Source organism: Puntigrus tetrazona, chromosome 1 (genome assembly GCF_018831695.1).
Source record: "Puntigrus tetrazona isolate hp1 chromosome 1, ASM1883169v1, whole genome shotgun sequence".
NCBI lineage: Eukaryota > Metazoa > Chordata > Actinopteri > Cypriniformes > Cyprinidae > Puntigrus > Puntigrus tetrazona.
In genome coordinates, this window is record NC_056699.1 from 12,944,088 (window position 1) to 12,956,506 (window position 12,419).

Here is a 12,419-nt window from a genome sequence, read left to right on the forward strand (position 1 = left end):
CCAAACACGCCGAGTCTGATATCATAACCAAACACATTTTATTAATGCAAATTATTGAAAACCATACATAAAATACACAACTAACAGCACAAATCTGCATGTGTTTTACAATATGCATTAAAATTTAGAGCAATAAAGATATCTGCATTTATGCTCAAAACGCTTTAGCGTTCACTTTTTTCATCCGGTTGTTGTAGCGAAACCAAACAGTACAGTACAGAATGAAGCCGAGACATCCACTGAGCTTTAAAAAAGGGCTGAAAAATTCTGATATGAAATGAACTGATAGATCTGTATATGTACAAGGCTTGCAGTATCTTTTATTTTTTCGGAATACTTAAACTAAATGGTTGAAGCTGTATGTCTCAAGTATGGAATACCGTGTCACACCAACATAAACGCTAGCATGCACACACACACACACACACACACACACACCTCTCTCCTGCAATTTCTCCTCTACAGTTGAAAATACCCCCATCCCTTGACAGCACCGTTGCCATAGCTACCCAATGTCAGATCACATTATTCCAACTGCTGCGTTGCCATGGTATCAGGCTTACTGTCTTGGTTGCTAGGGTGCTGGCCATTCCAGGAGCTGCCGTTTCCAAGTGTCGGTGAGTTGGTGTAGTCATGGAGACCGTCATCATGGAGACCGTTGACGGGGTCGTACTGTTCGTTCTCGAGGCGTGTGATCAAACGCTCGTCCACGTCACCCAACTCCCCTCCCATTAGAGAGGGCTCCCCTACCACCATCACATCCTACAGCCAGAGAGAGAGAGAGAGAGACACAGAGAGAGACAGAGAGAGAGAGAGAGAGAGAGAGAGAGAGAGAGAGAGAGAGAGAGAGAGAGAGAGACAGAGAGAGAGAGAGAGAGAGAGAGAGAGAGAGAGAGAGAGAGAGAGAGAGAGAGAGAGAGAGAGAGAGAGAGAGAGAGAGAGAGAGAGAGAGAGAGAGAGAGAGAGAGAGAGAGAGAGAGAGAGAGAGAGAGAGAGAGAGAGAGAGAGAGAGAGAGAGAGAGAGAGAGAGAGAGAGAGAGAGAGAGAGAGAGAGAGAGAGAGAGAGAGAGAGAGAGAGAGAGAGAGAGAGAGAGAGAGAGAGAGAGAAAGAGAGAGAGAGAGAGAGAGAGAAAGAGAGAGAGAGAGAGAGAGAGAGAGAGAGAGAGAGAGAGAGAGAGAGAGAGAGAGAGAGAGAGAGAGAGAGAGAGAGAGAGAGAGAGAGAGAGAGAGAGAGAGAGAGAGAGAGAGAGAGAGAGAGAGAGAGAGAGAGAGAGAGAGAGAGAGAGAGAGAGAGAGAGAGAGAGAGAGAGAGAGAGAGAGAGAGAGAGAGAGAGAGAGAGAGAGAGAGAGAGAGAGAGAGAGAGAGAGAGAGAGAGAGAGAGAGAGAGAGAGAGAGAGAGAGAGAGAGAGAGAGAGAGAGAGAGAGAGAGAGAGAGAGAGAGAGAGAGAGAGAGAGAGAGAGAGAGAGAGAGAGAGAGAGAGAGAGAGAGAGAGAGAGAGAGAGAGAGAGAGAGAGAGAGAGAGAAAGAGAGAGAGAGAAAGAGAGAGAGAGAGAGAGAGAGAGAGAGAGAGAGAGAGAGAGAGAGAGAGAGAGAGAGAGAGAGAGAGAGAGAGAGAGAGAGAGAGAGAGAGAGACAGAGAGAGGGAGAGAGAGAGTGAGGGAGAGAGAGAGAAAGTGAGAGAGAGAGAAAGAGAGAAAGAGAGAGAGAGAGAGAGAGAAAAGAGAGAGAGAGAGAGAGAGAGAGAGAGAGAAAAGAGAGAAAGAGAGAGAGTTGACGTAAACAGAGACACGGGGGGTCGAGTGAGAGAGAGAATGGCGGGGGAGTAGAAAGAGAGAGAAGAACGACAGAAGCAGAAAAATTTATGGCTGTTATTTTACAAAATCTGAAATTGTAATTTAGCTAATGTAAGCATACAGTAGAGAATTTGCAAAATTAAATTAAGAAAGATGTGCATAATAAGCAGAGCTGGGTAGTAATTGATTTATTGTAATCTGGATTACATAATCAGATTCCAGAAATTAACTGTACTTTCAATTAAATGACAGTTTAAAATACTCGTAATCACAATACATTTTCTTTTCACTTGATTACATGACTAGTCACACATTATTCATAATGTATCGTAACCTAATATACTTAGTTTAAGAACCCATGATTTTTTTTAAATAAGTATTCAATGATGAAGGATATATTAGCATGTTGATGGTTCTCTGGTTAATGCTCACATGACATTCAGAACCAATAAAATAATCTTTTAAGGAGTGTTTTATTTAGATTTCTGTCATTTTAAAACTGTATTTTAATTCCATATATTTTTATGATTTAATTCATGATTAGCTTTTCATGAACTACGAACCCCCTGCAGTATCTATACAAACACATGTTTGAGAAACCTCATGTAAGGTAAAGTTTAATGCACTTTATATTATTAATAATATACTTCTTACACTTTTTATTTTTTTGTCAACATGTTACAAGATTTAGATGTGAAAAACAAGTTCGTTCAAAACTAATCTAAAAGCAATCAAAAAGTATTATGATTATATCGTCTCAAATGTGTAACGTAGTGCATTACGTTACTAACTACAATTTTTGTCATATAATATGGAATCAGTACCGGATTATAATTTGTAAGTAATCTACCCAGCTCTGATAATAAGGAATATTTTTACATAAATAGAAAAATGTGGCATACCCACAAGCTTTGTTAAATACGCAGTCATACACACACATGCACACAAACTCGTCTCCAGACACTAGCTCTTTAGACTTTAATTAGATTTTTTTTTTTCAGATAAAGAACACCTAAATAACAACATATGTGCTAATTAAGCAAATTTGCATTGCTAAGTAGCTCGTTAAGACAGCACATGCTGCGTGATAACTGTCTGCATGTGTCACTCACCTACCTAAGCTCCGCCTCCAGCCACCCGCCACCCCTCGTTTCCCCGGCGACACGTTTAGGCTGGGGACCAGAGACGGACAATACTAATTATCATCAAATCAATTGCGGCTAATTAGTCTCAATTACAAACAAATTAATCAGAGTAGACAAATGACTATATATTAAAAAAAAATGACTCTAACATTACAAATTACAATCACACTGGAAACGGATTGTTACTTATTATAAACAATAAAACAATTCAGGTGCTGATTTTATAATACATTGCATAGAAATATTACAATATGAAAAGAATATGGTGGGTTAATTTACTAAGCTGCTCTCTCTGTCTTTTTCCCTCTCTATACTGCTTTATGTTATTTCTTCACACACACTCGCACACATGCACGTACACCTACATACATCCAGACATTCTCCATATATCAGTTTTAGTATATCTCTCCTATAAGATCTTTTTATGTGCCGTATACTGTGCGGTACGCGTTTCATTTTTCAGTTTGCATTTTTTACAGTCTACAGTTGTCACGTAATCTTTTCATTCGTAATTCAGCGAACGCCGTCCAGTTATAAACTCTAATTAAATCTGTCAAAAGAGTTTTAGAACGGACATTGCTTTATAAATGACACTGGAAGCTGAGGTTGGTCCAATTTTTGCGTCGTTTAAAAGTGATTGAAACCTTTCTTTAAGTAATTATTTTGTTATTCTGTTATTTATTGATTTAATGATATGCTTTGTCTGTATAATTTATTGGAGGTGTGTTTAACACCTGTTTCTTACTCGAAGAGGTTTAATAAAGGTTCAAATTCGACGCATTGCATTGTGGGATACGCTATTCGACAACAGTAATCACTCTTGCGCATTTTAAAATGTGCGTGCAGAAAAGTAGCATACTGCCCACAGTGTACGTACTACATACCTGGCAACGCTTTAGAGCAGGGAACACTTATTTACTACTAACTACCACTTTTCCCTCAACAAATTCCTAATTTGCTATTTATTAATATTTAATAAGGTAGTTGTTCATTTTAGGTATTGGGTCGGATTAGTGATGTAGAATAAGGTCATGTAGTATAAGGCAATAATGTGCTTAAATAATACTAATAAATGGCTAATGTTTTAGTAATAAGCAACCAGTTAAAAGACCCTAAAAAAGCGTTCCCATACGCTATGGTGTGGTGGTATGGTATATACGTCCATTCTGAACGCTCCGTGACGCACCTGTGAGGGTAGGCTGAAGTTATTGGCTGGGCTGCGCTTCTTGCTGTTTCCTGTGCTGTTATTGGACGCGCTCCCAGCTGAGTTCCTCCTCCTCCGTCTCTTTGTTGCTGGTTTGGCTGGCTCTGCTGTCAATCAAAACATAAAAGCAGCATAATGCAAACTGAATCAACGTCGCATCCCATGAACTGCATCCCATCTTAAAACCCGCGAAAACAAAAGTGAATATGTGGATTGATTGATTGATAGATATATTTTAAAACACTAATCAATACTGCAAATGAAAGCAAAATAAGAGCGGTAGAGGTCTAAATAACTGTATCCAGATGACACTTTTTTTAGCATATACACAGAAATACAGAAGCATTTTGATTTGAATTTCCTGAGGGAAATGCCGTTGCTCGCGCAGCAACAAAAGGATGGCGTTCGTTTTATATATAAGGGTTCGGTTTTGAGTAAATGAAATGAAATGGCTTTGCCGTTGTCATGACACTGAGCATGTGTCTGGTTTTTTTAGCCAGCTGCACACAGGAATTTTCACATAGGCTGAATTAGGAATCGCATACTAGCATAGTACTCCCTCAGTGTGCTATTTTGAATTCAGCCATAGTGCAGCGCGTGGCACATAGCTTTACGGTTAAATATATGCAGCAACTGCAAGATCAGTCACAATTCAGTATGCAAAGAGATGCAAAAAAAAAAAGAAGACAAATCACGATACAGCATGCAAATGGTACTATCGTTGCAGTTGGTTATATTTTGCACGCAGAGAATTCTGGAAGCATCGATATGACATTTTTATTGGATTGATTCTGTTCAGGTCGAAGTAAATGTTTTATTATTGTTATTATTAAATATTTAGGGTCATGAGCGCAGGAGAAACCTTAACTAGAATGTTTGAGGAATTGTATAAAAAATGAAAGCGCACAGAAGAGCATACATACATTTTTTGGAATTAGAGGGGAATATTTCTGTCTTGAAGCTGGGCGAGGGTCCAACTGAAATGAAAGAAATTCATAACAGTCAGAAAACATCACTCGGAAACGACGTTAAGAACAGTTCGGGACGACAAAACGTAAAGAGAATGGGAAAAAGAGAGGAACAATGAAAGAGAGGTGCCTGAGAAGAACAATAAGATTATTGTTCAGTCAAAATAATTATTAATGTCACCGAACAGCAGAGGGTAGTTATTTTTTTTATTTTTTTTTAAAAGAGCAGTAAAATAGCACATAAATAACAACGCAAGGTCAAAGCCTCCATTAATTACTGCAGATCACAAAACCCTTAACAGCCTGTGCTTAGTGCTTTGAAATGTTAATAAGGAATATGAAATATGTTTACAATGTACAAACTACTGTAAATTTAATGACATTGTGTAGCTCTTAAGAGGAGAACAACAGAAAGAAATTAAACGCTGGGGGGAAAGAGTAGCTAAACAATGCTGGTGTTTCTATATTAATCTTTCACAACAGACATGAAACAAGATCTAATGAAGAACGTAGAAGCCAGAGTTATAATTAGCTGAAGCTAAAACCATAAACAACTGAGGTCTGAGAGGGGGGAAAAAACACTCAACAAAAGTGCTAAAAGTTTATGTAAAAAATGTATTTAAAAATATGATGCTAAAAAAATTACTGTGAGGCTTGTGTGTGTGGACCTGGCATTTCCTACAACATGGGGACCTAATGTCCTCACAAGGAGAGTCATTTTTGTTCTTGCCTGTACCCCGTGGAAAAAAATCAAAAAAATCTAAAACCGCAGAAAGATTTCTGCGAGAGGTGGATTTATAGGGTATAGGGTATACAGTTATGCCTATAGGAAGTCCCCATTAAAAACAACCCAACGTGTGTGTGTGTGTGTGTGTGTGTGTGTGTGTGTGTGACCTGGTGGTGTTGTCATTCTCTGCCACTGGTGAAAGAGGCAGGTCTTTAGGCAGTCTCTGGGACTCAGTCCATATGTCTTATGCCTAGACATGAGCTCCTGCATCGGCTCTAGAATCACACACAACTGCACACAAACAAAAGAATCTTTTCACCCTGTTGTTTAGCACATATTAAACCATACCATCTGTGTGAAAGTGGTTGTGTTTATATGCGTGTATAAGTGATCGTAACATACTCTGAGGTAGTTCAGCGTGAGGTTGGTAAGTCCCACTCGACTGATGTTTTTGGACAGTTGTTCCAGAGCTCCAGGGTCTTGCGCCTGACAAAGACACACACACACACACACACACACACACACACACACGCGCACACGGACACACAAGTCCATTTATTCTCTCTCTTATTTTGTGCTCCATCCAGATAGAGCTCTAATTCATTACAGGATATGTTTCCATAGCAACATCCTGACAGCTTAGCTAAAAGGTTTGGATGCTTTCACCTTGATTGATAAAAAAGGGCTGAAATGCATTTTGTTGTACCATAACCAACTACCTGTGAATGTATCTGAAAATACCTGAGTTTGCCAGCGTGCCAAACAAAATCCACGGTGAACCTAACCCACGTAACAGGCTAAATCGTATGATCTAGAAAATAGCAAATTCGTTTTTTTTTTATTATTTTTGAATGGAAATCATCTAAAGCTTAAAATAGTATTGTAAATATTAAATATTTAGAATGTTAACGCACGTTGTAGTCTTAAAAAGCAAAAAACTTCACTCAGACGCTGCAGTACTGTACTCGTTTATGCAGTGCATGGCTCATGTGAGGAGCAACGGAGTTGTGAGAATAATATTTAGCACACAGCATCAGAAAAAGTAAGAACGGCGTTTTACTTTTGTTAACAATTACTAATGTATGAGTTGCATGAAAATGTATTAACGCAAAGGAAAGGGACCTTTATAATTTATACACGTTGCACTCAAGACACAAAATTATTAATTAACCTACACACTGGCAATCAATTCCGTGACCTTGGTATTGTTAGCAATTAATTTAGATTTTAATCCAAATTGGAGTAAAATTATCATTAACTATGACTTTTGCCTCAGTAACTCCTAATTAGCAGCTTATTAATATTTATTAAGGTTGCTGTCAAGTTTAGGTATTAGGGATGTAAGATGTAGATGGTCATTAAGAATATGTGTTTATTATTGTAATAATATTTCACAATTTAACTGCGTTTCTGAATAAATGTAGCCTTGGTGAGCATAAGATGCTTCTTTTGAAACCTATTTTAAAATTGTACCAAACCCAGACCATTGAAGGGCAGTGTATGTGACAGCACGGACCATGCAAAGATAAATATCTTAAACAATAGAATGCTACATTTTAATGCAAGTAAAGATTCAGAGTGGTGTCCAGATTATGATTTCGAAATCGCTGAATTTTTTGTCCAGTTTGGTGAGAAAGAAAAATATATTTTTGGACTGCTGGCAGTCTATTTATATTTTAAATGTATTTATTTTTACTTTTTTTTTTTTTACTTATATTTACTATCATTTTAATATTCACAGAGCTTTTAAAGCAGTTGCTGATATTACTCCTGCTTTATTTATTTTAATGGAAACAATGGTCAGATCTAGGACATTACATTATGGTATACAGTATTCAAAACAGTGTGTACGCTGCAAAACTGGCCAGTGTAGAAGGTCATCCAGGTTGCAGGTTGCAGAAGGATTTTCTTAATTCACGTGAAAAGAAACTCACATTTACAGCCAAGACGCTGCGAGGAATGAGCTCACTGTAGTGTGTAATAGTGAAGTGCCATGTTTTGATTCTCATGAGGTCATCAAAGGTGAACACAAGAATCAGACGACCTTCTGTACACACCTGCGAAAAAAAAAGGAAGAGAATCCGTTTCCTTGGCTTGTCTGTCTTTCGGTGTTTTTAAAACTTTCCCAACAAAATAAGACAGACATCACACAAAGACGATGAATTATCTCGTATATTCTGAAATCATAACACCGACTTGACCAGTGCAGAACATCTGAGAGAATTACTTCTACCTCATTTTTATTTTTCTTTAATTTAAAACAAATTAAATTATACGGTTCTCTCATTAAAGCAGTATTTTCAGCACAAGCAGGATTCTTTGTGGAACTCTGAACCCCAACATTCTGTTGCCGGGGGAACGGAGGGTAGCTGCGAGGTTGGCATAGCAACGGGAGGGATGTAATCCCAGCAGACACGCTCTGATCAATGCCTCCAGTACACACACACACACACACACACACACACACACACACACACTTGGGAACTGTATCTGTATAACTTAGCTACAACATACAGTCTTCCGAATCAATATTTAATTCACAAATGTTCATTTACTAAAAAGCAAAGTTGGACAAAACTCTCTCTCTCTAATTGACAACTGAACGATTCTGCATCGTAATGGCGTACCGTATGAATATTGCATAGGACGTTCGGAAAATCCCGCGTTATGTTGGTCTTTGGGAACAAAGTATTCATGTCATATGATGAAAATGATGTAAGCAAGAGAATTCTCTGAACAGCATTTTAATATACTTGCTCAAAGACAGCATTAGCAGACTTTTCATTAAGATCATCCTACAGTTTTAGCGCATGAAGCTATAGGATAGAAAAAGAGAAGCATTTTTTGTGGATGAGCGAGGGAGAGAGGGAGGGTGAGAGAGAGAGAGAGAGAGAGAGAGAGTGAAGAAGAAGCCGAGAAAGAGCAGGAGGGAGAGGGAGAGAGTGGGGGTTATATTTTCCTTTTTTGTTTTGTGCAGTTCCAGCCCAGAATTCACAATGAGGAATACATTAGTGCTCAAAATGAGGAAGCAAAGACTCACTGAGCCAGACTTGTGCGCGTGCGTGCGTGAGTGTGTGTGTGTGTGTGTGCAGTACCTTAGTGAACGTAGGTTTGCCGTGTTGTGTTGTCATAGTACAGTGATGAGAGTCGACGGTAATAGTTGAGTTGTTGAACGACTCCTTTGTTTGTTTCAGCTCAAAAAACAACTCATAGACTCCTCCTTCGAACAGAGAACTGAAGTAACGAGGGATCAGGGTGCGCCCGATGGCTGGGGAAAAAGCAAGGAGAGTGAGAGAAACATACGTGGAGGGGGAAATTTCATTTTTTAAGGACATCAGTCGCGGCCGCTGATTACCAAACGCAAGGAAAAGGATGGTATGGACTGCAAGCTGAGGTGTTTATTTATTAATGGCCGCGTGATGAAAGAGACTCAAAGTTGGGCGACACACTGGCCGAACACCTTAACTGGCAACCGTAAATGTGTGTGTTTGTGTGAGTCTCTGTGTGTGGTCCCCTAAGAGTTGGAAACAAACAGGCTACTGAATGCCGCAGGCATTAAGTCCAGCAGGCTGTGCGTGCGCTCAGAACAGTTAGTGCTCTGGAGCTGTCAATCACTGCAGTAGAGGTGTGTGAAGTCTGCAGGCCCATATTTATTTGAACACCCCAGACCTGTCAATCAAATCTCACCACATACACAGTGAATAAGGAATGAATGAGAATGAGTGAAATCCAGCACAACTGTGTTCTGTCTAACTCTAAACAGACTGAAATGAATCTAAATTCAAACTCCACCTTAGAAAAAGAATTTATTACGATATCATTATTTTATTGCGATTTTTAACAAATATCTAACTGCGTTTAACATATCTCAAAGATCTTATTGTCATCATTTGTTGCTAATAAGTAATCATTAGCGTATACCATGATTTTATCATATTTTGGTTTTTACAAAATCCACTGAAAGAGTTAAGTGGTCAAATGTCCTTAAAAATCTAGTTTAAACATACGTGTCAAGTTCCTACTCGTAATGAAGAATCATAAGGTAAAAAGCATATTAATGAAGATATGAATTGATCATTTTTATTACATTTTATAGCCCGAACTAATCTTGAATGTCATAAAAAAGATTAAAATTGCTAATATTTAAAATGATTTACAGACCTTGACACGCAATCATGAGAATCAGCAGGATTACCCAATATCATTTTCTGTTTTCAGTTTTGTTTTTTCTTTTTTGGCAATATTATTTTTTAAAAAAAAAAGCGTTTCTACCATTTAAGTGAGAAATTGCATTGCCATTGTATGGGTGAATATAATCTTTCCATATTTTTTTATAAACAAAAACCATTTTAAAAGTGTTTTTTACATCACAGACCTAAACAAATGTTACATATACTGCATGGGGGGGGACAAACAGAAAAAGTTGAAGAATCTAAAGCATCACAGCCCACCTTTCAAACACCTATGCATACACGGCGGATACGGCTCTGCACACACTTACTGTACGTCTTTGGTCCCTCCTCGAGGCAGAAAGAAAGAGTCAGTGTGGCATCTTCTTCAAAGAACTCGGTGCAGAACGCATCCCACCACAGAATATCACAGTCCTGTGGGATCACACATTAACATGCATTTAACACTGAGCGAGACAGAGGAGAAGCACAGAAGTACTTGGCCCCTGAATGACCCAAAATGACCATAATTAGGCCCGGCACGGTGATTATCATTTCAAAGCTTTCTGTTTATTATAAACACACACCCATGTTGACTCGCCCCATTAAGGGCAGCAATTTACACCACAAATCCAGCCAACTACCGCTGGCCTGCTATTGAGATACACTTGATTGTACTGAACGTTATCACACCAGCTCGTGTACCACGATACACTGTATTTTGACAGCTCTTCCACTTCGCTCTTTGTGCGTTATAAACGTGTCAGGGAGTTATTAGATTGTGAGAAAGGGGTGTTTCTATAGGTCATCGTTCCAATAGTTCAGTCTCTCTTAGCGGTGTCTTGTCAAATTATTACGACTCCAGGTGTGCTGAACAGCATTTCATACCTCTGCTGGTACATTTTATTTTCCTGCATTTTTTTTACACTGCATGTGTAGGCAATATTTTAAAAGTACTATTTATTGTGGATTATTTTTTGCACACACACTGACGGCATCAGGAAAAGCAAATATTAACACAGCTTGCGCTGCAGTTTAAATCGGGACCTACTGAGGGAGAAGAAATATATATATATATATATATATATATATATATATATATAAAAAGTCACATTGCAGTGTTTGTCCGGTTTCTGTGTTAGGAAGAGTACTACAATAAATCATGCTACCACATAAACATTATAGAACATCACCTTGCTGTCTGTGTTCCTGAAAACCGCCACATAATCAATAGTGCATTTGGTATTGTACCAAACCAAGGACTAATGTGTCGTGTGCTCAGTCAAATCCTATTTAGTGGAAGTCCTTGAATAAGTTCAGTTCGTAAGTGAACACTGGGGTCACACTGTGGTGATGCAAGATGAATAAATGAATGTGTTAAAGAGATTTATCCATGGGAACTTTTGGCTGCAAGAAACAAACAAACAAAAAAAAAGACTTATTCGAATTGTGTTTCATATATGTTAAAACGGTTGTAACGTGTGGTAATAAAGATCTAATCACGCTCTTTAATATTTTTTTTGCAACAAAAATGATTTTGCTTGTAGCGTTGTAATAATAATGTCATGTCAGTAATCACATTTTATTGTAAAAAAAAAAAAAAAAAAGGCAGCCCGTAACTTGCACATTATATCATGATCTTCAAACTGCTATTTTAACACTTTTTAAAATCATAAAATAGGCTAATTATTGAAAAATCTTTTTTTCTTTCAAATCAGCTTAATTGGCGGAAAAGTTCTCCTTATAGACTGCATGATGGCTCTATTGATCTCTTATCTAAAATCAATGTTTGCTTCATATAGTGTTTAAGAACGTACGTGAAATACGAAACGCAAAGTCCTGATCACCAAGCTATTGTTTTATTTTCGGTAATCACTCACCTCAGGCCGGGACTGGAGCCGTTTGTTGAGCTCGTGCATCCGGTACTCCGGCTGCACCGGGTAGGGCGCGTGTCTCCGGTAAAACGGACCGAACGGAGAGGAGTAGAAGGGGTCGCGCGGCGCGCCGGTCATGGTTTCTGTTACCGACAGCGCGCGAGGAGCGCATCCACACGCAGCACGTGGAGCACGACGATCGTAAACATACACACACACGCGCGCTCCCGGACACAAGGAGAGATGCGACTGTCAAATCACACGCGCGCTCTGCTGTGAGAGGAGAGGAGAGGAGAGGAGAGGAGAGGAGAGGAGAGGGGGAGGGAGGACTTCACGAGGGGAAGGGAGAGACGAGGGAGGGGGTGGAGGGAAGGAGAGAGGCTCCTGTAAATTGGTGGGTCTTTCCTTACAGTACAGTCTGACAAGTTGGCCAATTAGAGCAAAATTCAATGGAATACAATCACTGTTTGCTTTTTTTACACGTTAGATAAAACCCACAGTATTTTCAGAAACTACTGCAGTGTGTGCCATAATGTA

At 39.0% G+C, this 12,419-nt stretch overlaps 1 protein-coding gene across 3 annotated transcripts; it reads right to left on the reverse strand.

Moving 5' to 3' along the window:
• Positions 1-21: 21 nt before the first annotated feature.
• Positions 22-12,175, reverse strand: ldb2b (LIM domain binding 2b). Of its 3 annotated transcripts, none has more exons than XM_043243898.1 (10): positions 11,889-12,175; positions 10,341-10,443; positions 8,935-9,107; positions 7,774-7,896; positions 6,242-6,325; positions 6,007-6,130; positions 5,068-5,121; positions 4,127-4,251; positions 2,908-2,967; positions 625-762 (listed from the first exon to the last, which is right to left on the reverse strand). In XM_043243898.1, exons 1-9 carry the CDS (start codon positions 12,018-12,020, stop codon positions 2,908-2,910), a joined length of 978 nt encoding a protein of 325 aa, XP_043099833.1. In that variant the 5' UTR covers positions 12,021-12,175; the 3' UTR covers positions 625-762. The 3 variants fall into 3 exon arrangements, with proteins under 3 accessions (XP_043099815.1, XP_043099833.1, XP_043099822.1); XM_043243887.1 differs by having other exon boundaries at positions 630-762; positions 2,912-2,967; XM_043243880.1 differs by lacking the exon at positions 2,908-2,967 and having other exon boundaries at positions 22-762; positions 11,889-12,174.
• Positions 12,176-12,419: the final 244 nt, after the last annotated feature.

Excerpts from the sequence above, each read along its gene's own strand:
- ldb2b (XM_043243880.1), bottom strand. The coding sequence starts at position 12,020 with ATGACCGGCGCGCCGCGCGACCCCTTCTACTCCTCTCCGTTCGGTCCG. Across the intron at positions 10,444-11,888 it reads GGCTCCAGTCCCGGCCTGAG|GACTGTGATATTCTGTGGTG; the intron begins GTGAGTGATTAC and ends GTGATCCCACAG. Across the intron at positions 6,131-6,241 it reads TCACGCTGAACTACCTCAGA|TTGTGTGTGATTCTAGAGCC; the intron begins GTATGTTACGAT and ends GTTTGTGTGCAG.